At 38.6% G+C, this 25,379-nt stretch overlaps 3 protein-coding genes across 3 annotated transcripts in view; 2 read left to right on the top strand and 1 right to left on the bottom strand.

Annotated features, from left to right (window-relative positions):
• LOC140921383 (uncharacterized) overlaps positions 1 to 8,816 on the bottom strand; it is a 31,525-nt gene extending 22,709 nt beyond the window's left edge. Inside the window, exon 1 of the mRNA XM_073371383.1 lies at positions 8,685 to 8,816. The gene's annotated coding sequence lies outside the window, so the exon portion shown is untranslated. The remainder of the gene's footprint in view (positions 1 to 8,684) is intronic.
• LOC140953919 (vitellogenin-like) lies at positions 2,560 to 20,436 on the top strand. Its single transcript, XM_073403296.1, has 26 exons — positions 2,560 to 2,584; positions 2,907 to 3,052; positions 3,728 to 4,012; positions 4,356 to 4,532; positions 4,940 to 5,126; positions 5,613 to 5,819; positions 6,578 to 6,678; positions 6,957 to 7,120; positions 7,512 to 7,683; positions 8,139 to 8,288; positions 8,632 to 8,829; positions 9,437 to 9,678; positions 10,864 to 10,955; positions 11,294 to 11,418; positions 12,053 to 12,391; positions 12,911 to 13,061; positions 13,304 to 13,535; positions 14,824 to 15,000; positions 15,442 to 15,541; positions 15,938 to 16,142; positions 16,563 to 16,840; positions 17,403 to 17,658; positions 18,044 to 18,171; positions 18,767 to 18,994; positions 19,251 to 19,435; positions 20,134 to 20,436. Exons 1-25 carry the CDS (start codon positions 2,575 to 2,577, stop codon positions 19,431 to 19,433), a joined length of 4,533 nt encoding a protein of 1,510 aa, XP_073259397.1. The 5' UTR covers positions 2,560 to 2,574; the 3' UTR covers positions 19,434 to 19,435; positions 20,134 to 20,436.
• A 1,687-nt stretch (positions 20,437 to 22,123) lies between these two features.
• On the top strand, positions 22,124 to 25,318 carry LOC140953918 (vitellogenin-5-like). The gene is made up of 6 exons (XM_073403295.1): positions 22,124 to 22,166; positions 22,659 to 22,673; positions 22,884 to 23,029; positions 23,696 to 23,965; positions 24,483 to 24,659; positions 25,295 to 25,318. The coding sequence occupies exons 1-6, from the start codon at positions 22,124 to 22,126 to the stop codon at positions 25,316 to 25,318; spliced, it is 675 nt and encodes a 224-aa protein (XP_073259396.1).
• Positions 25,319 to 25,379: the final 61 nt, after the last annotated feature.

The raw sequence follows: 25,379 nt of genomic DNA, 5'->3' as shown, positions 1-25,379 counted from the left end.
GTTCCGAAAACTGTTTGAGATCTAGAATTTTCGGAACATTTGTTGTAAAATGTCTTGTCTGCCTGCCTCTCCTAGGATTTTCGAACATCTTAAAAAATGGTATAATTGCCCATTTTTAACGGATTTTTACCCTAAAAAGGTCACCTAGAATTTTCGGGAGTCTTTTTTCTGGCTGAAATTTTCGAAAAGGTAACTTTTGATCCCTATAATTTTCGGATCACTAGACTTTTAGGGGAAAAAAAAATGCCTATATCTACCGTTTAAATACTAAAATACGTTCAACAATACTATGTTTAAGTGGTTTTGAACTATTTTCTCGTTGGGTGCCCCTGGAGATTTATAGTTTTGACAGGACTGCTTGATCAGGTTGGATCGATTTCAGTTGCTATGAAAACAAACAACCTTATGGCCATTCTAGACCACCCTCTTTGTACACATAATTTCTTTTGAAAGCAAAATACCCCAGACAAACAATTGACCACCAACGAAGGAGCATGTCAGTTGAAGAAACCGAGACATTTCTCGCTGTTTTAACTTTTAGTTTCAGAGCTCTATTTTGATGAAAAACAATGAATTGTCTCTGTAACGACGTTTCTTCGATTGTATTGGGCATTTCAATAAGACTGTTAGAAGTTGATATTTCCGGGTCTCGTGATCATCTTTAACTGAATATTTCAAGGGAAGGCCAGAGAGGGGAGGGGGAGGGGGAGATAAACTACAACTTCATGCAGGCTAAATGGTTTAACCTTTCTTACAATTCTGGTTAAGGGTTATTTCCAATGACTCAAGTCCTAGTTCGTGATATGCCCGTGCTAAAAACGTCTTTAGTTGCAAACGTTAGCAAATGAGGAAGCATTTTAGGCATTCACCACCCCTGCAGTCAAAAAAGAGGATAGGTTAGGAACCAAAAGGATTGGGAGAAAAGCTGGATCAGGGACAACACTCTTATTCCTTTATCCAATTAGTTAACAATTATTCAATTTGGCTAGCCCGGTGTTTCGAAACAAAATTTTACTGAAATCATAGATTGCCTGTCGTCGGGACATAATACCATCTAAATCCTATAGCTAGCTTTTGAGCTACGATCCTAATGACTGACTCCGTACTGGCTATTTAGCAGTATTAAAGAGCATACTATACGTTTTCTTTTAAAATAGAAAGAATATTACCTTACGTTTTAACACTTGAAGAAATAAGGTATTTTGACCTTTTGTTGCTCTTCTGGATTAAATCAACAGATTCTCAGGGTATGTTTCAAAAGAGGAAAGTTAAGTTCTTTTATCCAAAAACCGTGGTAATTTTAAAGAATAAACCAATATAAATTAACAACTACATTTGCAGGGGTCATTTCCATTTCAGCGGTTCAGAAAAGAGTAATTGTAGGAAAGTTTGTCTGTCATGAAAACGTATACTATCCATTCTTATTTAGTATATACGACACGTAGAGACTATTTCGAAAGCTACTTTCAAAGGACCTTTAATTAAAGAAAATAGTAGTTTCCAGGAATTCAAATCCGACATTTAGACACACTGAGGAACTTGTAAACTCAAACTATTTTGCAAAGAGCCAAGCAATTGCAACACGAAAGTAGGCATTAACCGTGTGATACTTCGTCTTTTTATTAAAAAAGATCACAACAAAGGAAAGGTAGTAAGAATTAACTACCGATATTATGGCGCGGGCTATTATGGCTAAATGTGAAAGGAAGTAGTTCTGTCTGGAAATCTGCGTGGGTCTCATTCTCTACCAATAAGTTGAAACACATCTATTTATGAAAAACAACGATTGAGACGGCTACTTTCCAGCCTTGAACTAAACTTTGTCGCAACTCAGGAAGATCAGAACAAAGAGCCAAGTGTAAAATGCCTCATTATTATGGCTAAGCTGTTGATGATTCAGTACACATTTGCACTGTTTCAAAACTCGTACGGATTCATGTGTGGCACATAGGATGGAACCCACGAGAGAAAATGTCAAGTTTATTCCACAGAGTTATGACCACCGGCGCGAGATCTCCAGCCTGACCTAGCGTATAAATAGTTGACCGATTTCCATTTTTCACCGTAAGCCCAAGGGTTACTACACCACAATGAATGCCATTGTGGTAATTCTTCTGACACTGGGGGCAGCTTGTAAGTAATGCGTCCTTTCATTTTTCATTGATTTCTTTTGCTAATTTGGCGTTCAAAAGAAAATCGACGACTGTCCTGCTTCAATTTTGCCTTCATCTCACATCAATACACTTCATGTGCCGACTGAAAACGGTCGCTGACGGCACTCTTAAGAGCACTTTCGTCCTGTACAAAAAGCCTATAGTATTATTTAACACTTTTCAATCTTTGTACATGTAGTATAGTAGTACTGAAAGCTTAAAAATTGAGTTTATCTTTTTCCAAAACTTCAAGTTATATTCTTATGATGTAGTTTTATTATTGGCGTATCATAGCACACGAGTTCGAATATACACTAAGCTAAAAGACAAACGCTTTCCGCGTGTTTCTTTTTTAAAATTTGTATTTAGGCTTTAATCATTTCATGTTAACAATTCTTTTTTTCTTTTCTTTTCAGCTGCGATGCCATTAGGTAAGTAACAACTGATACTATTGTGTACTTTTACTATCCCAGCGAAGAAAGAACCTCTCGTAATGTGAGCTTTCCTCACGCGAATGACTTATGAGCTGAAAAAATCTCACAAGAAGATCACTTAAACTTTTCTTTTCACTTTGCCTAGTTTCCTTTCATTTTTCATTTCTTACATTTGAACTTTGGCGTGTGGAAATGATGTCTGGCCTGTATTATAAAAAATCTCCCGGGTTTTAAAAACAATTTAGACGGATTTCTTACTGATGCCCATATATCATGTACGTTTAATTATAACTAAAAAAGATAGCATTTTTGTTTCCAGGCTTCCAGAAGGGCAAAAGGTACACGTACAGCTACCAAAGCGAGGTTTCACATGCCATTCCTACTGGTTCCGAGAAGACCCTGGGGTTGAGAGTGAAAAGTCAGGCGCATGTTGACGTAATAAAGAAGACGGAGATACAGATCACGGTTAGTGCTAAGTAGTTCAGTAGTCCAGCCATCATGGACAAGATTGCGGCATGGTTGGAAAGAGTGAAAACGTATTAGCGCCTCATTTTATTGATTATATTTTAATGCTCAACTGAAAATTCAACTTGGCTCTCTATCAGGTAGCCCTGACTCACCAACTCGATCTATTCACCCTTGTCCCTGCCAGTGATCCAATTTTACGGAACAACATTGGAAGAGAGTGGTGGGGACCAGGGGTGGAAGAGAAATTAATTAAAAGTGACAAGTCCTTACTTACTAAATTCTTATTTTCTATCTTTGGGTTAGACAAAGCCTAAGTTATAGGAAAATATCTAAACAGTGAAAGTATACTTCCAGTTTTCTTCACTTTCGTTGTTTTTGTCGTTCTTTTGTCAGCTTCATCTCTTTTTCTTTTGACGTACTGATGTTATTATTCGTAATCAGTGTTAGTTTAAACGAAACAACGAGACTTAGACTTAATAATTGTATCCAGTTTGTGTCAATCCAAACCCAAGGATAATAGTATGAAATATTTAAGATTTGCCATTGCCTCCAATCGAGCTCGGGCTAGCTTGGTTTATACCCACGAAATTACCACCTTGTTTTCACAGAAAGAAATATTTAAAATGAAATTACATTTTACCCATAACGATTTCGTTGGTTATATTTCATTAGCTGGCAAACGTTCAAGTCCTTCAAGTCACTGGAAACCTCCGAGACTCCAAAGAACAAGAGAAACCAGCAGATGAGAAGATCTTACAGGCAATGCAAAAGAAACTGTCCCTACCCGTGAAAGTCGGTTTCAAGCCACAAGATGGTAGCATTAAGGAAATCAAAGCGCACCCTAAAGATGAAGAATGGTCGCGGAATATCAAACGAGGTCTCGCTAACCTGTTCCAGATCTCAGCGAACATAAAACTGGAGGAGAAAAATGGAAAACAGTTCATTACCCAGCACGAGGTTAGAAGACGTTGGCTGATAATTAGATTTGACTGTAAAACTGTATCCAAATCTTTCTCGTCTTAGTTGCAATTTGCACATCTCCAATAATAAATCTTCTTTGGCCCACAAAAGTTCGCATAAGCATTGTCTTCAATTTCTCTTGGGACGACTGTAATACCCAGGAGAAATGAAAGAAGAAAGGTTACTCAGAATTTTTTTTTTGGGGGGGGGGACAACGTATATTATGGGAGATGTGCAGATGGCAAATTCGTAGACTGTATGGACTTGGACAGTCTCATACCACGAAGTGGTTTGCATTAACATTGTCATAACAGAAACAAATATTTATTTCGTCTTCTAGTCTACAGCAGTAGGTGATTGCCAGGTATCTTACGTCGTCAACCTAGAGAACAGCCAACAAGGAAAGAAAGACCAAGTTTGCAAGATAACCAAGGTGATCAACTATGAGAAATGCAGGCAACGCCCTCAGTTTAGCCAGAATACCTTTTATGGCCGCAACTGCGATGGCTGTCAGCAGGTAAAGATGGAATCAAATACTTTAAAGATGTACTGATATTGTAATAGAGCAATTTTTCTTTTTTGCGTTACAACCATCCTCTATTTTATACTAGGATCAGATTTTGACTAAAAGGTTTGTACATGTGTAAAAAAGACAGTTAGTAGTCAGACTCCGAGATAATCCGATGCCCGAAATTGAGAAAGCGCGAAAAAGAAAGTAAAACGGGTTGAAACTGGGGAAAGGAAGGACCATCGCCACCTTTTCCCGGATCACGTGGTCATATTCTTGTGTGCCTTTCACTTACGCGTCATCCCCGCTATCTGAGAGACTGAAACAGACTAGAAGGGAAACGTTTCGTAAAAATTAATTTTGCACTCATCATGGTGCGATTAACCTCGCGTTATAATGACCGACTTATTTTTCAGAGCCTGGGCTATGCACCATACCTCCGCTCGGTCGGACAAATTGACCACACTTTGACTGGCTCAAAAGTTGATGGTTTCGTCATCAGTAGAACTGAGGCTTTTGAACAACACGTGATCACTCCATTCTCTCGGTTAGGAGGACAGGTCACTGCATCGTCCAGGTACAAATATGTTATAGTTATCCCATAATGCGCTATACTCTAAATGCATACAAGACTTGTCTCTGCTGTAATTGGCTACCAAACCTGTTTTTCATGTACCAAAGAGAATACATTGGACTTACTTAGAGACTTAGCACAATGAATTCAGATGTATCTTTGGCTACTCATAGAAAGCTCTATCGTTAATCTGGACTCAATACAGTATTCAAGGTTTGAAATACTGCCAGAAATTTCAGTATTGTTCTTAAGAGCGAGCCTTATCATAGCCCTTTTGAATAACAAAATTTTATATAAGGTTGTTAACTGCATATGATGATGATTTTAGATTTTGAATAATATTGTAAGCATGGAATTCAAAAAGATTGTAAGAATTCTTATAAAAAAGTTGTCAACTGTCATTACAGCCTGAGCAAATATTCTTCTAAGATAAGTTTTAGCTGAAAAAGGTCACAATGAGTGGTGGGTGTTTGCTTTAAGTTTGAATAATGACCAGGCTATTGTTTACTCTTTAGTTACGATATTTCCAATCCATAAATCCTACACAAAGAACAAAAATGAAATAAATAAGGAGGTGAATGTACAAAGATTGACAGAAAACTACAAAAGAGACAGTTCTGTTATTGTTTTAAAGTTCACTGACTTTTTGAGTCTCTCTGTTCCTTTCAACAAAACCAGACAAATGCTACAGTTCCAGAAAACAGATGCTGTGGGACAAGATTGTAAGTATCACAAGTTGTTAAAAATATCTCTTACTTCTCAAAGTTCCACGAGACCCATACAGAAGGTAAAAGGGGGTCATGAGAGAGAACAGTGGGTCACAATTTTTAGATACAGTTAACTCAACTGATTGGGTGTTTTCTAAAGATGCCATAACCAATTAAATTTTGGCTTATACTATAAGGAAATGTAGGTATGTGTACGTTTGCTTATGTACGTTTTGTAGTAGGTTTCTTTTCCTTCTTTGCGCCTTGAGAGTCCTTGGGCTAACTATAGTGCAGCATTTCCCGAAAAAAGGCGACAGTGCCGCAATGCTGCCGCAGTCTGGTAAGAACACTATTAACTTCAGCAGAAACTGGTGAAGTGACACCCCAGGGGGGTGGGAGGAGTACTTCCTATAACTGCCTATAGAGAGAGGTACCTCAGGCTTTACTTATGAAAGGGTAGGGATTTCACTACCTGAAGTATATAGAAAGGGCAGGGAAATCTGTCATTTCGGTATGTAAAAAGACTCAAAGAGCTAAGAGATGCATTTTATGGCCATGAAGAAATGCTGAGAAAACGTTCTGCTTTTGTGATTATTATAAGACAGTGCATTTACAGGAGTTAGAAGGGATTCAAAGTTCTAAGCTGGGTGTGTGAAAGTGGTACCATTATCCATAGATGGTATAAGAAATGTTTCCGTCAAAAAATGAACATGTGAGAGTATTAAATGAACTTTAGAATAACCAAATGATCAGAAATTATTTCTCTTAATTAGCCCCTGAAGTGACCAAGTTGATCAGCCAGACATGTACCGCTGAAGATCCCGACAAAAGTGCCCGCGATGACGCTCAACACCAGCAGTCATTAGCTCAACAGGTGAGATAGCCAGGAAACGTCAACCGAATTTAGAATTGTGGTAAAGTATCAGTCAATTTATAGTAGCTCTTCTATGAGTGGTTATGGTAAGGTACTTTTGCATTTATTGGCCTTGCTCAAAATCCCTCGAAAATCGTCCTATAAGAGGTTTATACATCTCAAATTGGGACCCCAGTTATTCAAAACTCAATTAGTTACTAGATGATAAATCAGCCATAATTATGTCCTCAATGGATAAAAAAAAACTTTGATCATACAATGCTTTTTGATTTTCATAGGCACAAATATTGATTGAAGAAATGTGCAAAGCAGCTAAAGATCCAGTCAGACAGCAGGCAGCGCAGAAGTTTACCGCTGTTGTCCTACAGTTAAGGAAATGTAACAAGGACTCACTAAAAATGCTGGTTGATAACATGCTTAAAAAACAGGATCCAATTGAGAGGTACAGATGAAAGGGCCTCTATATGATTCAGCAAGAGAGACTGTGATCACAGAGCCTATAGTTATTCTAAAGCCAGCTTTTGCAAATCTAACTCTACCTACTACTTCTTGCTAATAGTCAAAGAAGACAACACACTATTTCTGCAAGTCAACAGTTTTCAGTTTCTGTTATACACTAACTGAGCAACGTCTAACGCGCTTATTGGTCGAAAGCTATGTTCTATGAGTGTTTTTACAATAACTGAGTGATTTCCTGCGCACCGATCAGTCAAGAGCTATGATCCTTTTAATTCTTCCTCGAATAAAAAATAATAGTTGATCTCGTCCAGAAATAAGATGTGACAATAAACATTTATTATAGCCTTATCAGAAATTCGTGTTTTATTTTCCAGAAAATATTGCTTGGATGCCCTGTCTTATGTGGGCACCTCTGAGGCTTTCCAAGTCTTGAAGCAAAAGATCATCGAGGACAAGAAAATTAGCAAACAAGAAGAACTTCAACGAATGCTTCTAGGATTAGCCTCTGCTCCTAGACCCACCGTTGACCATATTGAGGCTGTTTGGGTAGGTTAGAATTCATAGCTTGAGTTAACAACACTGTTCGGACTCTAAGATTAAGTAGTCATCAAACTCTGTTGAGCATGGAAAAACCAACAAACAAAACAAACGGACAAACAGTTGCAACATGTTGTTGCTATGTTTCCCATAATTAATTAGTAGTGCTTTAGATCAAGGACCTAATTTCCATTGGTGAATTGTAAGAACACTGTATAGACCAATTTCCTAAGAAATGTCACAGACTACATAACTAAAAACGTAGTACTTAATGCATAAACAACACAGGTTTGCTTCATAGACTAGTTCCTGTGAAAGATTCCTCTGCTCAATCAATTAACTCTGATAATCTAATGTTTCACTTATGGCATTCATGATCCAAAGTTTAGAAGAAAAAAAAACACCCCCCCCCCTCCCCCCACAACGTTTCGGTATTGACCCTGTTATATATTTTACACTTTTAGGCGCTTTGCGAACAATTTGCCGCATCTAAGGATACCACGAATCACCGCCACTGTTTCCTCTCTTTTGGGGCCCTTGTACACAAGATTAACCAGCGATCAAATCTACAGCAGGATACAAAAACTGTAACTACCTGTCAGCAGCGTATTAAGGTTTGAACACCATTCATTGCATTCATTAAAGGGGGTTTTTAATCCTAGGTTAATCCAAGCTATAATTATTAAGGCCATAAAATCAATCGTTTTATTTCAATTGTTTCGTTGCTAACAGCTCGTCGCATTTCACGGTTTAAGCGATTAAAAAATGGTGATATTCACAAAGCAAATTATGATCAAGCGGAAAATTTACAGTTCCATTAAACTGTGTCCATGTTTTGTAAGAATAAGAACTGCTACCCAGCGCTATAACCGTTACATGTTTATACTACAGTGTATATCATGCGGCATTGTTAATTAATTAACTAACATTTCTCATTGAAACTGTTGTTGCCTCCAGGATATACTGGACCGACTTAAAGACCCTAAAACATCACAACAAAACAGACTCACCTATATCAAGGCTCTTGGGAATGCAGGAAGAACAGAGGCTCAGCAACAGCTTCTTGACAACATTAAGGACCAGACACAGTCCCTCCACATCAGAATTAACTGTGTATGGGCTCTTAGACGCATTGTCTCTCAGTCTAGAGAAGAAGTAAGTGATTTCAATTAGCTTGTTCAGTTATTATGGTGGGTCCATGTTTAACACACTCAGTATATCTTATTATCATAAACATGTTCGTTTTCGGTCATTCCACAGCTCGGAAGGGGCAGGACCCTTAACAATGTTTGAGATTCAAGTCGTTACTTCTTCCACCGCTGTTTGGGAAATTTGACACAACATCACTCAATAAGGCATTTGCTTGAAAACCTAATATGGAATACTAAAACAACATGTAGATAAGTTATTATGGTTATTCCAATGGCCAACACCAGTCTCCATCAGGGTAACAGGAGCAGATGAGTGGCAATTCTTCTGAAGTATCTACTTAAAAACAGTGACAAGACAGAGCAATGAAGAAAATAAAACACAGAATAACAAAAATCAGATAACAACAACAAAGTTAACAACATCAAAAACCTTTATCTTCTACGCATTAAGAATTAACCTTTTTAGCTAATGGTTCGGCATAAAAAAAATAACATTAATGACAGTCCGTACAAACTACAACAAAATTGTGGGAAAAGATATGTCCTACTAATGTGTTCAGGATTGTGCAAAAAACAATTTTTACATCATCTTCAAACATATATATTTGCAGACTTATCCAAAGCTTATTTCTACTTTTGCTGATGCGAAAGAAAATCCAGAACTTCGAATGGCTGTTTTCCTGCTGATGCTGAACTCCAAACCGAACTTTGCTACAATGCAACTCTTAGCCAATACCCTAAGGCGTGAGATGATCAATCAAAAACAAGGCCCTCGCAGCAACCAACTTGCATCTTTTGTTATCTCTCATCTGTTCTCACTCGCCTATCACAGCAATGTGCTCATGAAAACCAGGTAATTAATGGGCCCAACTTTGACAAACAATCTAATAACCAGTGTAATGGTTTTTATTGCAAGTCAAGCCACTAAGACTCGGGGATAAGTAAGTGGATAAGTGAGTGGGGAAGTTTGTGCAATTCAGTGTAGTAGTATAAACAGATAATAGCATGATTTGTACGTGATATTTGGTATAAATACCACTTGTGATATTTCAAAATTGTTTCAAAATTACGTATGATAATTTCGAAATATCACTCGTGGTATTTATGCCAAATATCACTACAAATCATGCTATTACCTATACTAATTCAGTGTATAACGAGTTTAATAAGAGAGAAAGGGTTTCACGGAGCCACGATCAATTTTTATCAAAAGCGAAAACTCAGCAGTATCTTATCGCTTTTTAGCCTTTTTTCAAACATAAGCCTAGTGAAAATTAGTATATGTATCAGTGAAGTAAAATGTAGCTCCTACAGTACAAGAAAGTGCAACGTTATGTTCATTCTCTGAATGAACTGAACACAACAGACAGAATTTTGAAATTTTAAATAGCTGTTACGGTCGCTGGTTATCGAGTCTGTTATTCAGTCTGAGTAATCAATTTCTCTTTTTGCAAAACACGTGTTTACAAACGATACTGAGATTTCTGTTGGTTCCAATTCCAACTCGCCAAGGTAAATTCACAATTTTTAGATCGCCTGCCTATCACTTTGCCTTAGTTCTGCAAACAGAGAGAATGTCCAGCTGGGTTTTGTTGTCGTTTGAACTGTTAATTTTCTAAATATCCCCCGTACCATCCAAACATGTTTCATGCGACGCAACAAAACCTGAGAACCAGAATTCGAAGGTCGCGCCTTCGCACGCAGTCTATGACGTACGTATTCCTGTATCCGGTGCTTGAACCAAACACTAAAATCGACTAGTGCTCGTACCCAGGATTTTCACGAGTTCAGTTAAGGTTGCGTTCTCCTGACGTCTAACCCAATTAGCCATACTCTACAACAACTGTAAGCAGTCTACCCAAGCTTACAATGACAGCAAACAGTCCCAGAACGGTTTAAAACAAAACTGAAGACGTTTCTCTCGGTATGGATTACCGACAATTCTGGTATACTAAGTTTCAGCGTGACAGGAGAGAAATATTAACTTCGGAATTGCTGTTATGTGCCTTATTGAGAAAGGAACCGACGATTGTTGCAGGTCGATGCAGGCCCGTCTGGCAATGAGAGTTTTGCCAAGAATGAGTTTTGGACTGGAATACTCCAAAGGAATGAGATGGGCGCAGTACTCAGGTTGGTATATAGAACACACGGCCGGAAGAGAATGACGATTTCAATAAACGTTTCTGTCTTTGTCACATACTTCCTTTCGTTACGGTTACATGTAGTTAGTTACAACCATACTCTAAGCAGCATCACTACACACATTGGGCAGATTTTTCGGCGGAGAAGGCGGGGCAAGTCACTAATCCCCCCGCACCGTTGATTTGCTTTGATCAGTGTTACCTTCCTCATACAAGTTATCCGCACTTCAGTCAATATCATGAATTCTGTGTTGTGATTGGTCATTGAATTGTTTGCATTTTAACAACTTGACATCTCTGATAAGACTGACTTTGGTTTTTCAACAGAAAAGTTCCAGGCGGGATTTGAGTTCGAGGCGAACAAATTCAATGTCCCTGATAGCATGCTTCCCAGAAACATGAATGCACGATTGCGGCTGAGCTTACTGGGCTACAAGATGGATGCAATTGAGGTAATTAATAAAAATAAATAAACTACGCCGTGCTGTATTAGCCGGAGAAAACAGCCGACGTCTCGCGAAGCTAACACTGGTTTCCCCGCGAAATGGCGTCTGATTAACAAGCGTAGAAATTCCATACTGATGACGCGTCACTACCCACATCTGGGTAGTGCTTCTGATTGGTTTAAATTTGTTTCATCCAATCAGAAGAACTACCGACATCTTGGTAGTGACAGGTCATCAGTATGGAATCTCTGCGCACATTCCTCAGACGTCACTTAACGAGGAAACCAGTGGCGGCGTCGCGAGACGTCGGCTGTTCACTCAGGCTACGTTGACTTTGTTGTGGAAGATTAAGAGTTTGAAACATTAGCGTTCAGTTCTGTGCAAAGAAAAAAAAACTACTGAAAAATAGGCGCACTACCGCGCTGATAAAGGATTTAGATTAATGCTGACTGTGAGTGATTACAAAGGATTCCAGCTTCAACGTTCCGTCCGCCACTCTGTGGCTCAATTGTTTTTTAAAAACTTTAGTATTAGATAATGTTTTTAGATCTCTCAGAAATAAAATAATAATTTCTGCCTGAATTTTTTTCCTTCAAATTTTATCATTCCATATGTATTCTACCGTTTTTATTGCTTTCAGTTTGGCTCTCGTGTTGAAAACTTAGACGATGTAATTGAACAAGTTATATCCAAGGTCCGCAGGCGACAGAAACGATCTTTACTTGATTCTTTTTGGTCTTCCTGGTTCAGCGGCAAAGTTTCTGATGACGACAGCAACACTACTGAGAAACCAACAGGACGTTCAACTCGCGTCGTTTCGAAGTCTATGTCTAGGCGCCGCAGTGCAACTGCAACCCCATCAGTTTCTACGAAAAAGAACACTTACCACCAAACAACGTCTCGTCCAACAACTCGTCCTACGACTCGTCCTACAACTCGTCCAATGACGACCCGCCCAAGCTATTCAGTTAAGCAAGCGGTAAGTCTTTCATTTTTTATGACTAGAAAAGTTCAAAAACTCGCGCACAGTCTCATTAAGACATCTTACTCAACATATATTACTTTCAACGGCTTCCTCATCGATTGTAGTAGAAGCCTCGTATTTCTGATTTGATCGAAAATTCACTAACAATAGACTTTTTTGAAAATGAAAGAACGCATCGAAAGAGAGGTTAATGACACAAAAATAGGGGCCATACGAAGGAAAAGCAAGGAAAAGGTCCACGAAAAACAGGGGCCATACCAAAGGGAAGGTCAAGAAAAATAGGGGCCATACCAAGGGGAGGGTCCACGAATCCCTCATCCAACCCTCGTTGTATAGAGCCTTACTGATAGGCAAAAATGACTGTCCTCCTTTCCAAAGAACATAGACACTGACGCTGTTGTGGAAATTTTTATTTAAAAGGTACCTCGATACCAGTTGCTCATTGACCTTCTGTCGACAACGTAGGAAATACTGATACGACCTTGACAAAGCCTTGTATTTAATTCTTTGTAGAAGAAACAACAACGTGCATCTGTTTACATGAAACTGTTTGGTGACGAAGTGAAGTTTGCAGAATTGACGCAAGAGCATGTCGATCAGCTCGCAAACGATATTGCAGATCTGCTTCTTGGAAAGAAAGATCGTATTGAATACCCGAGTCTAGGTAAACTGCTGATCTAACTACTCTCATGAGTTCTCACCTATATACCGTAAGCCCCCGCTCATTTTTCTTTTATACTTGACTACATCCACAGTTGTCATTTTTCTTGGCTATGGCCTGCACCTTAGACGGCTTGACTTTTAAACTTGATTTTATTTACAACTTTGCAACCGTTTATTGATTCAAAAGAAACATCGTGAAAACAACTAAAAAGGAGTTTTTTCCTTTGTTTTGTTATCCTTCAGGTATTGTTATTTCTAAAGATGGTGTTGCCATTAACCAAAACCAACAAAAGGCAATGCTGCTTGCTAACGCTCGACACATCCTCCCAACACTGGCAGGAATTCCGCTGGACTTACAGCTCAGGTCTTCAGCTGCACTCAGAATGAACACAGTCGCAAATGTAAACATCGGAGCATCACTACTAAGTTTCTGGTATTTCAAGAAATTTAACGGCAACGTCGAGATTAATCCACGGTAAAAACATTTATACTATAAGCCAAAGCCATTAGCTCAGTTCTCGAACCATTCAAAGCCATTAGTTCTCAGTTCGTAGATTCAGTTTTTGAAGTACCCCAAAACAAAACTTAATAAATGGCCTTACCAGTAATAAGTTCCTTCTTTAGGTCGCCTATCGGTGGTTAGAGCGTCCGACAGTCGTTTGGGAGTCTTTGGTTACGAATCAGGGGCCCGTTTCTCGAAAGGTCCGGTTACTTTTCAGGTCCGAAGGCAAATTTTGAAATCAAAACCAGTTGAATATAGTAGCGTAGTTCCTAGCTCACAAACCGGACGATTTTGGTTTGTTAACTGATAGTTCTCTTTTGCCATTCTTAAAATTATTGAACCTTTGATCTTGAATGCAAACCCGGCAAACACAAAACAGCTGTTTGGCCCCCTAAAAGTTATCGGGACTTTGGAGAAACAGGCCTCAGATCAGAAACTTCATTCTCTTCATTTTCCCCACCGATCCCTCCTCTAACCTAACATTGTATCCTGAGTGAGCAGTTAGACTTAACGCTGGATTAACGCTGGGAAGGGTTGGCTCTCTCCTCCGCACCTGAGGAAAAAATGAAAGCGCGCGGGAGACGATGGGATACCCAGCGGGAGTGTATGCGGAGAGGAGAGGAGGGACTGGACAGTTTCCCCTGAATCTTACACTAATCCAGATAATTATGACTGTAGATTTATTTATTTATTTATTCTTCTTTTATCGCTTGAGGGTGAAAAAACGTCTCCTGTGACAATTTGACAGATACAGCTCTTTTTCTAGAGGATCCGACATGTAAATGTTCATGTAGCAAGTTTTCTATATTTTGGGGTCAAGCAGCACCTCATTGAACGGTTCACACAATTGGCTGTGAAAACAATAGAAACGGTGACTTAACGGTGCTCCTATCCCCGAAAACAAAAGGCAATATTTTTTTACTCGACCACTGAAATTAGATGTAATATATCAAACATGAGACGTAGTGTTTTATCACCAGATGAAACACCGAGAAGAGAGTTGAAAATACGACGCGCAGCGGAGTATTTTTGACGAACTTCGAGGTGTTTCATCTGGTGATGAAACACTGTGTCGAATGTTTGATATTTCTTCTCAAACAAAATCATTTTTGAGGAGAAATTAAGTATGCAAAACTGAGCAGTTTTTCATCTGATATCAAAACACTCATTAAACATTAATTTCCTTTGAATTTTCTTTATGAATTATTAATGAGTTTGAGAAGTTTATGTGAGGTACTGGACAACTGATATTTTGTTTCAGTGTTCATGTCCACGCCGATTCTCGCATTGGAATCCATACTCCATATCTGCGCGTTGGACTACGGATGAGAAAGACTGCACAGTCTGATCAGAAAGTTCACTTTACAGTGGAGTCTGGAAAACAGTACAAACTAACCTACAACATTCCACAAGACCGTCGAGATGTCGCGCATGTCAAGTAAGTCAATCAAGACAAAAGTGTACACAACAGGTTTCCTCTCGAAGCGTTTTCTTTTGGTGTTTTTCTACATTGTAGGTTTCTGTCGAACGCGCTTCTACATTAAACATTAGTTTTTCAAAGTAAAAGTCATCGTGATTAGTTGTTAGGCTCTCTTGTCAAAAAGTATAGCAATAAAATCTCCAACAGGGGGGAATTAACGCTTTTGAGTCTGAATCTTGACTTAATAAATACTGTAGGTTGATTACCACATATTGATGAACCAAGGATTTCGGGGAGGCAGTAGGTATTTCCTCCTAGGGATGAAAAGTTGAAATATCGATTTAATAAAACCCACTACAAGTGAAAATAAGGGCATTTTGAGCTCTGTCTGAACCAGGACTCTCGGACTAAGAAAGATAAACGTCAAATGTAAGATTTTCTCTGTAAATTAATTTTAAGGGCAAGTACGCAGGGATTTGCTGAACAATATAACCCAGAGACTTGTGAGCGCACGGAACAACAGATTTCCATGGACCTAACCACTAGCCATCTTAAACGAGTAAGTCAAATCTTGAAAAAAAAAATTGGAGAACAAAGTAATATGACGGTTTATTTCTTTCAGTTTTATGTCGAATCTAGTTGTAGACATTCGATAAATTCAGAAGAAGTACGTAGAATGTGCAGTGACAAAATGATTGAAGACATCAATGACTACTACAAAGGATGATTTCCACCTCTACTGTGCACCAAAACCAAACACAGAGAGCTGTCCCTCTTAGATTTAAAGACATCGAATTTTTAGTAGCGACAAACCCACGAAATAATTCAGCAGTTAACTAACTACGAAAGAAACTACCTGGTCCCCTTTTGTGGATTGGCAGCCGACCTATATGTTTTCGTCCAGGAATAAATGGCAAATTTTCAAACACTTCAGTTGTTTCCTTTGTTTTCTAAGGTGCAAAAGTCTTGTGCTGGTCAGGATATGTTCGGTGTTCAGTTGTGCGCAGCAGCACAAGTCCCCGACATTCCATCACTAAGACTTCAACAAATCCCAGTCCTTTCAGCTTTCGGTCAAACAGATGTTCGCTTATCTATGGAACCTTCCTCCGACAAACCAGCCTCAATTCAGTTGACAGGCGTAGTCAAGAATGATGAAAAAGGTCAGAAAGATGAGGTTTCTGGGTATTTACTTCGTAAGCCGGACACAAATGACGTGAACAAAGAACAAAGACCATGAAACAATACCAAACAGAATTTTCTCTGAACAGAAAAGAAAGAGGTCTTTTGTTTTACGTCATCTGTATCCGGTGCACGAAGGTTTGACCGGTTTCTGGGTAACTGACCACCTACCCCTCCCCTAAGTCACAATTTTGCCTAAGTGAGTACTAAGTGTTAAATGAGACGTAGGTGAGGGGTAGGTGATCAGTTATCCAGAAACCGGTCAAAACTTCGTGTACACATGTACTTGAGGCAATACACAAAATTTTATTGTTAGTATTTTACTGAGAAGTTTGAATATTTTTTTGCTAAAATCTTTGAGCACCCTTCGAAGGTTAATGGTTATTGCTTTGGTTCTATAGCAATGCAAGCCGATGGTGAAATCATTGCCTCGTCAAAAACCGTCCAGCGACGAATCCCGTATAAAGTGACTTACAGGAAAGGTAACCAAAAGCAACTGGTGTTCGAGTCTAAACTGCTGCAAGTCCAGGGTTGTGAAGATTGCAGTATGAAAGTTACAGCAAACCGCGACGGATTGACAGTACGGTTTGGAAAAGGTAAAGCACAGTATGAGATCACAGCCTCGGGACAAATTCAGAACCAGGGCAAAAATTTACACTTGCAAGCGCAATGGACGGAGGTGAGTACACTTTCACTCAACAAAGTGTTATACGCGGAGGCCCCGCCTCGAGGTCCAACCCCCTACGACCGAAAAGGTACCCCTTTCATATACCTTCGATTAAAAAATGGTAACCCTTTTACATACTTTCTACTGACAAATGGTACCCCTTTCACATACTTAGTTAAGACCTTTGCATCTCCTTTAACTACTGTCAGTGCGCTGTCTTTAAAATATGAATAGATCACAAAACCTCAACGTTTTCTCGACTTTTTTCGCTGCCATAAAATGCATCTGTTGGTCCTATTGGGTCCTTTAAGAGACCGAAAATGACAACTATTGAAATCCCTACCCCTTTATATACCCGTAAACCGGAAGCCTGAAAAAGGTATAGACCTTCTTAGGAAGTACTCCTTCCCTGAGGGTGAGTACTGCTTATAACCTCCCCCGGTCTCTTGGCTTTTTAGGACATTCCTTAGGGCTTAGAATATCGAAAAGAAAGCCTGAAGAAACCTGAAGAAAGCTATAACTATTTGTTTCAGCAGCGAAAGGTTTTATCCACTACTTTTTACTCATTTCACAGCTTCCAGAAGAATGGAAGAAATTCTTCTATAACTGGCAGCCTCAGATCTGGTACGTCCTCCAACAGTTTGCTTGGATCAGACGCACAGAACAGAAACCCAAACAGATTGCGTTTGAATTTCAACTGACGACACCACTTACTGCTGATTTAAAACTCAAAACACCGGATGCAGAAGCAGTGAGAACCAATTTTTTCCTCCCAGTTCGAATTGAACGGCTGCCTCAATCCCTAAAGGATTTGGGGAACTACTATTACGGTAAGAAATCAGTGGTGTAGCAAGTCTATAAACATGACAATTTCTCACAAGAAATAAGTTCTTTTGAGCCACGGTAGTTTGAGAACACGTATGAGAGAAGAGCGGCGAAGCCGCGAGGAATGAGGGCGAAGGGCCAAGCGAAGAGAGAGAAAAAAAGGAATCGCCCTTTCTCCTCTCTTCGCCCCAATCTCTCCTCATTTATACCGTTAATTCGCCTGATTTTACTTTTTCAGTCGCCGAGGGTTGTCCCTTTCGTAAACGGTCGCCGAGCGTGGCTCTGATGAAAGAAGGGCGACCTCTCGCGGTCTATATCATGTCTCATTCTTATTTTCCTGGAAGTTCTAATTAAATTTTTATCCCTCTGGTTTGCTGCATATATTTTTAGCTCGTTGTGAAGTTCAAGATCAGACTATCAAGGTGTTTGATCATCAGCAGTACCAGCACAACATCAGGGGAGAGTGTCTTTACACACTGGTACAGGAGCATAGGAAAGGCAAACAGAGTAGGATTCAGGTATGGTTGCTTCATGCATTCCAAGGGGGAACTTTCTTTTAGACTCAGAATAGGTTTTCACCTGAGCAAGATGTTCGCCTCCTTGGCTAGTTTGCCACTTAATCATTCTTTTAACAGTTGTGTGAACATTATAGAGAGTTATACCAAGAGGTGTTGCCTACTCAGCAGTTCAGCTTAGCTAAACGGATCACCTACATCAATACAAGTTGGGAACCCTAAATTCCAAGTTTGAAAAACTACATTATCTTTAGGGGAATCAATGAAACGAACAGTATCACTGAAATACTGTCACTTAAATGGTTACAACGTTCATCCTTTGAAACGAACGAATTTCATCCTTTTGAAAAAAAAAAAAGAAAGACACATCTCACTTGTACCCAGAAAGGGAAGGTAATAATGGAAGATTGCAGGTAATTACAGAATAATTCTGAATAGTGTAACTGAAAAGGAATCCAAAGTATGTGATAATACAGTCCAAAACCGTCCAAACCCTGATTTGATAAAGGTTATGGCGGGCAAACAACACTCTCTAGAAACCAATTCAGGTTAACTAAACTATTCCAGCTGATCTTTCTTTCCTGTTGGTTTTCATAAGCTTTTTGCGAAGATTGGCGAGCAGGGACAAAAGACAGTTGTTCTTTCCATCCAACAACAACAACAGCAATCAAAGGAGACGGTTGAAGTCAAGCAAGATTCTACAATCCTGATTGACGGCAAGAAACAGGAATGCAGTCAGAAGGCCTGCCAATCGAAGCAGGGTGGAGCGACTGTGCAGAAGGTTCATACAAGTGATGGCAAGACTCAGATTCGCCTTTCAACCAAAGTAAGAAATATTTTCCCCGCTAAACAGCTTTCGGGGACCACCTTGTACAACTGAATAACCGTTATCTAAGGAAGTACTACGCAAGGAGTCTATTCTAAATGGCCTGCCCTGATACTCCATCCAACTTCACAATATAGACCTCCTCACCTGAGCATACTCAGGCATTTCATCAACCAACTTAAACCTTTTCTAATCAGCGTTAGCTAACGCATTTAAGCACTTATGTAAGCACAAATGTATTTATTTTCCTTTATAGCTGGGTCTGTATGCCATTATCGAAGGTCCCCGTATCCAAGTTTCTGCCTCCCCTCTCCTACGCAGCCGCGTTCGCGGCCTGTGTGGTGATGCTGATGGCGAACAATGGGATGACTACAGAGATCCACAAGACCAACTGCAGAACCTGCAGAAATTCATTCAGTCATGGCGACAACAGTGTTAAAGGTATGAAGCTTCATTACTTAATTCCATGATTAATTTCAAATTACCGAATTACCACCAAAATAACCTATAACTCGGCTTAGCATCATTTTCTTCGTCAGCCACACTCCAAAATTTAGTTCAAGAATCATTAATAATTCATAAAGAAAAAACAAAAAAAAATTAAAATGTTTAATGAGTGTTTTTATATCTGATACCAAAGAATACAAAGACTACAAAGAATACAAAGACTAAACGTTACGTCCAATTTTTAGACCAAAACAACCACAAATCTAAATATTAGTGCAGAATGAGTTGATCTATATCAGAGATTTTGAAGCCGTTCAAAAAACTCGCTGTTGTGTATTATCAGGTTTAAAAACTCTTCAGTTGGCGAATACACTTCTGCTCGTTTTTAAACAGTACAAGAACCACTGAAAGCAACAGATTAGTCTCACTGAAAGCTTACCCACGTGCACGTAACTTGAACCCGCCTTAACAATTCCATCCGTAGATTTAAAACTGAATCAAAGTTTATAATCTTCTTCGAATGATCAAGCTTAAAAGATAGCGTCTAGAGGCAAAAGATACCACTGAAAATGTAACATTGTACGTGACATCCATTGTTTTAAGACTTATAACACCTTATACGGATCAGTAGGGCTACACTGGATTTTATAAAAGGCTGATTAAACTTTTCTTGGTATTTCTTTTCATTGCAGAGGCAAAAAGGCAAGTTCAAGGACCAACGAAAATGGAACCGAACATTTCTAACTTTTTGATTTAGTGGGGTTTTCACAGTTTGTTTTGTTTAAGTATTTTTAATTTTTTTATTGTTTGAATGTTTTTAAAAATTGCTTTTAAACTAGGGAATGACAGAATAGACATAATTCGTTTTACATGTGTCAATTTTAGGTTTTAAAAATGGAAACCGAAATAGGGAAAACAAAACTTTTAATTTATTTAAAACAGTTTTCAGACGTAAATGGATTTTGTGAGGTGCTGGGTTTTGCAAATAAAATGAGAAAGCATTAACTTGTGTGTTGTTAAGTTGAATGTCGATTGAAAAAAGGGACTGTCTGCCATTTACCACCCAAACGTTTTCCAAGGGAAATGGTCTTAACATTTACTGTTGTGGCAAGTTTTCGTTGTTAAGGATAGCCTACGGGTGAAATAACTGTACAAGGAGTTTTAGTATACAGAAACACACTCATTGGTACTCAGGAAGTTTTTAGTGTGACCCCTGAGTCCTGCTACTTCCATGGCAAGGTTAATTGCAATGAAACCCTTCAGTGAATTGGATATTGGCCCTGAAACTGGACCACTGCCTACGTTGGTTACAGGTACTTAAGTAAATGACGTATATTGGCCCCGCGACTGCTTAACAAAGAAAAACTCGTTTGTGAGGTTCTCTTCGGGTCTTCGCTATTCTTAAGGAATTTGCCTGCTAAGTTCACTGAAATAACTTTTCCGAGGTTTTCTTTTCAGTAATGCTGTCGAGCTTTTAGTAACCTCTCACTAAGGGTAAAAAACTCTCAATCATTTCGTAACACGGGCCAATTGCTGTGTAATGCAGTGAGTCTGAATTAATTTCAACTCATTTTTGAACAATGCAGCTGTCACCGATGGAAGTTGATTTATTCTTTTCTGCGCGAAAATTAAGACAAATGCCGTAGACCAAAAATCACAGATGCAACTCATAACTTTAAAAAACATTAGCTAATGTTACTCTGAAAAATAAATATACACTTAAAATATATACTCAAACTCGGATTCTAATCTCTTTTTGAAGTATATTTATGCTAATAAGGTCAACAGTTAAGAGTTAATATATAACAAAAGAGAAAACGTGATACTAGTGAGGTCACGAAAGCTTCTGGACGAGCTGTTAAAACTAACGTTTGCGGTAACAATGGTTTTTCAAGTGAAAAGACTCTCCATTAAAATACCCCAAGACATTACTACATTTGTAAATCCTTACTCATGAAAATATGGAAAGGTTAAATAAAGCTGTATCTTTCTTACAATTAGTTTCTAATACTCAACGTTCGAAACATTTGGGTTTGTACTATTTTTGAAATGCTTTTAAAAACTGGGAGGTAGGAACTCAAACGTGCTGTTCCGAAAGGGCGAGGTCGATGTGAAGTAGTCCATGATGAAGTATTATTTCCGTGGCTGTGTTTTCCTGTTTGACGGACACGTTTAATTTGAATATCCTACAGGTCACTTTTCATTACACTTGAAGATAAAAATTCGTAGAGAACACTTTAGGACGACAGCAGGCATAACTGGAAATCTTTTTATCTGCTCAATAAATCGTTTATTCTTTGGTAAACAACTGAATTACGCTGCGACATATCAGCATTTTCACAGTTAAGGCTGATTATTGCGCGGAAGTCCTTTCAAAAATAGATGCAATCATTGGCAATAAATCATGTTAAGAGTACTTTGTGTAAAATATGTCTTGCCACTTAAATAAGTCACATAAATCTAAAATGGTTTCATTCGTTTCCAAAGGCGCAATTCCGGTTAAACCACACACTTACGTTAATGTGGGCATAAGTTTCTTTAAAAAAGGCAAGCGTCTTTTGATTGGCTGAAAACTACCTACAATCAATTGGATGCTAAAAGCCGTGCTCTACTTAAACTGTGATGTCCCTAGCTGGCTAATAAAGGATGAAAAAGCCTCAGCCGCTACAGGTCATTTGCAAAATGTATGTCTTGACAGTTGTTCTTCTATCCCTGGGAGCGGCTTGTAAGTAGGAGCGCTGTTTTCTTTTCTGTTTTTGTTTTTGTTTTCTTATTTCATTTAAGATCGCTTTCCCTAAGCACAAAATAGCCATTGAGGTAGCCTTCTTTAATGCAAACTGTTTTACTAAAACAATTTAGTGTAGTTTGGAATGCAAGGAGAGAAGCTGCGAATTCCACTAAACGTTTTAATCAATGTTTAAAGAAAACTAACAATTATTGTTTACAACAAACAGCTGCATAGACAAGGATGGTCATCTGTTTAACTTCTGAGTTGGTATTATAAAAACGTGCGCAACAATAGAATGCCAAGTGAACTCAACTTCGTCTACAATAATAGAGCTGTCCTTCTCTTAAAACGAAAACACTCGTCCAGTTCTCCCTTTCGGTTTATTCTTTTCCTACCGGGTTCTTAGTTCTAAACCCGTTAGTTTTTTTGTTAATACAGTTTCATGAATTTGACTTTGACCAGATTCACTTTCTTTTTCCTTCTCTGTAGCGTCCCTTCAATTAGGTAAGTACGATTCCATTTTCCTTGTGCGAGCCTGAAAACTTACTTTTGAGATTTGCTGCTGTTTATAACGAGTCAACCAGTTTCTAACAAGACGCTTAGTAAAAAAAGTCTCCCGTTTTGAACATCCCTCAACCAAATCCTGTTTTTTAAGCTCGTGTTGGAACAACGCAGAAAATACGCATAGGCATGTAATTTCTCATTTGTTTCCAGGATTCTTAGAGGGCCAACGATACACGTACAACTACCAAAGCGAGGTAATTACATCTATTCCACACAGTTCTGACGAGGCCCTGGGACTGAGGATGAACTCTCAGGTTCATGCTGATTTCTTTAAAAACACAGCGATGCAGATAACGGTCAGTTTTTTATTTTTATTTTTCTACTGAATATGTGTCTACTGTGTGTATTTTACAAGATCTGTAGAGACATAAATATATATGTATCACCTGAAATAATAACGTGCATGACACATTACGTCATTCTCTAATTTGGGTCTCGCGCACTGTACTGAATGCAATGAAGCAAAGAGGTCCTCTCTGTTATGTAGCTGTTTCGATAATATTACATATAATTAGACCGTATAGGAGTTATATTATTGCTCTCTTTCCCATGCGCAACTACATCGTGGACAACGAAACGCACCCTGCAGCCAGCAGAGCTTTTCTTCCGCTTGCTTGATTTTGGCGTACGCGAGAAAGACTCTGCATGAATCAAAATGAATCAATTAAGATCTTTCTTGAGCATGCGCGACATGTTGCTAGGATATAGCTCCAACCCAGGCCTAATGCTCGTGCGCTTGCTACAGCGGGCTGGGTTGAAATGACCATCGGTTTACTAATAACAGGATGCTCGCCTTCGAAAAAAACAGTTTGACGAGTGAGAACAAGATTGACTAGTCCAGACGTTTGGGCTGCTGACTCAAAAAGACAAAAAAAACAAAGAAAAAACAAGAAAAAAGGAGGTTCTGCTCGAAACCTTGAAAGCACTTAAAAAAGACAATCTGTTTGTTGTTTTCAATTTAGTTGGAGAACATCTCATTTCATCAAGTTACTGGAAACGACCAAAATCCCAAACAACAGGAACAAACTGCAATTGATGACAAGATCTTGAAGACATTGGAGCTACCATTTAAAGTCGTTTTTAACGGTGGTAGGATTAAGGAAATCAGTGCCCATAATCAGGATCCTGAATGGTCCGTAAACATCAAACGTGGACTGGTTAATCTGTTTCAAATCGCACCAGAAATGAATTTAGAGGAAGAAAAAGACAAGCAAATCTTGCACCAGCTTGAGGTTGGAAATGATTTCCAGAATGTTTTAACTGAAAGTAAATCAGTAACAAAATAAAAAAAGGAACAGGACACCGCATTGAATTCATTTGAGTTTGCAAACTTCAACATGTTTTTTTTTCAGTCTGAGGCTCGTGTCAGTAAGCCCTTTAGGAAATATCCACTCAAAATTTACCTTCATGATATTAATTAGTCAAGTAAATATTTTTCAACAGGCTCAAAACTCACTTATCAGAACAGATTGGACTTCAAAATGAAAACGTTAAGTGCCTTACGAGCCTCATCTTTAACGTTTTCCTCGACAGAATATGGCATTTTTTCCTTTACAACTAACTACCATATACTCAAAACTACTCCCTCAGCCACCTCAGTAGGACTGATGATAAAAGAGTTCCAAGGAAGGTTGAAGTGGAAAACAAATGAACGGAAAATTTTTAACGGAATTTGACCGTCCCATAGGTAGATAGTAATTACATTAACCTTGACGAAAAATACGTCGTAATTTTTCTTTCCTTTTACAGTCCACAGTAATGGGTAATTGCCCAGTGTCCTACGTCATCAGCCCGGACAAGAATCAGCCAGACAAGAAAGACCGATCTGTTAAATTGAGCAAGTTAATAAACTATGATCAATGCAAAAATCGCCCTGAGTTAAACAGAAACATATTTTATTCTAAGCGTTGCGACGACTGTCAACAGGTAACTCAGAAAACAATTATTGTAAGCTAATGCATGCTGTAAATCGGCTTTTAAAACAATGTAATAATTTTTGAAGTTTTCCTCTCCAAGAACTGCAGTTGCGTGCCTTAACAATCAAGCGCACTTCTTCAAGCAAGTTTATAGCAAAAAAAAAATAAACTGTCACTTTTGTGGAGAACCCGGGTAAACTACTAAAGAAGGCTGTACTAACTTGCACACCACTGAGGCATGCGCTCTACAGCGTTTGGTGTTGTCTAAAAGTAATTGCTACAAGTTCACATTGGATTACTAGAATTTCTGCTTCTTTCTGATTTGTCAAAGTGGTTACTAAGGTTTTAATTAATGAGAGTCCTACATTTTAATGGCAGTGATCAAGTCTTTTAGTCTTTTTAAGCTTAAAAGTTGTTGGTAGCACAACAGGGTAGTAAGAGTCAAGCTTTGACGAGGCGACTGAAAAACTTCTGGTTCAGTTTTGAATGTCTGCAGAGGATCTGCAGATTTCTGGTAGATTTTCAGAAGTTTTGTTTTCTTAGTTTTTATCTGCAATAATCTTGAATAGAAAAAAATATTGTTAATTAGAAGAGTAAATTGTCCTACAACAAATTTTGGGTAACCCTGCATGCCTTTTCTTACAGGCAGCTGAATCATATTCAGACTGACTTTCAACATGCCCTTTTAAAAAATTGTAAATAGTATTATCCTTAGTTCCGCATTAGGAAT

The sequence above is a fragment of the Porites lutea genome, chromosome 12 (genome assembly GCF_958299795.1).
Source record: "Porites lutea chromosome 12, jaPorLute2.1, whole genome shotgun sequence".
NCBI lineage: Eukaryota > Metazoa > Cnidaria > Anthozoa > Scleractinia > Poritidae > Porites > Porites lutea.
The sequence above is the reverse complement of the archived record's forward strand: the minus strand, read 5'-3'. Positions and strand labels throughout refer to the sequence as shown.

Coding starts and splice junctions, on each gene's coding strand:
- LOC140953919 (XM_073403296.1), top strand. Junction 13,536..14,823: donor AACGTCGAGATTAATCCACG/GTAAAAACATTT, acceptor ATTTTGTTTCAG/TGTTCATGTCCACGCCGATT. Junction 15,542..15,937: donor CCACTAGCCATCTTAAACGA/GTAAGTCAAATC, acceptor TTGTTTTCTAAG/GTGCAAAAGTCTTGTGCTGG.
- LOC140953918 (XM_073403295.1), top strand. CDS start 22,124: ATGTATGTCTTGACAGTTGTTCTTCTATCCCTGGGAGCGGCTT. Junction 23,030..23,695: donor ACACAGCGATGCAGATAACG/GTCAGTTTTTTA, acceptor TTTTCAATTTAG/TTGGAGAACATCTCATTTCA. Junction 24,660..25,294: donor GTTGCGACGACTGTCAACAG/GTAACTCAGAAA, acceptor CTTTTCTTACAG/GCAGCTGAATCATATTCAGA.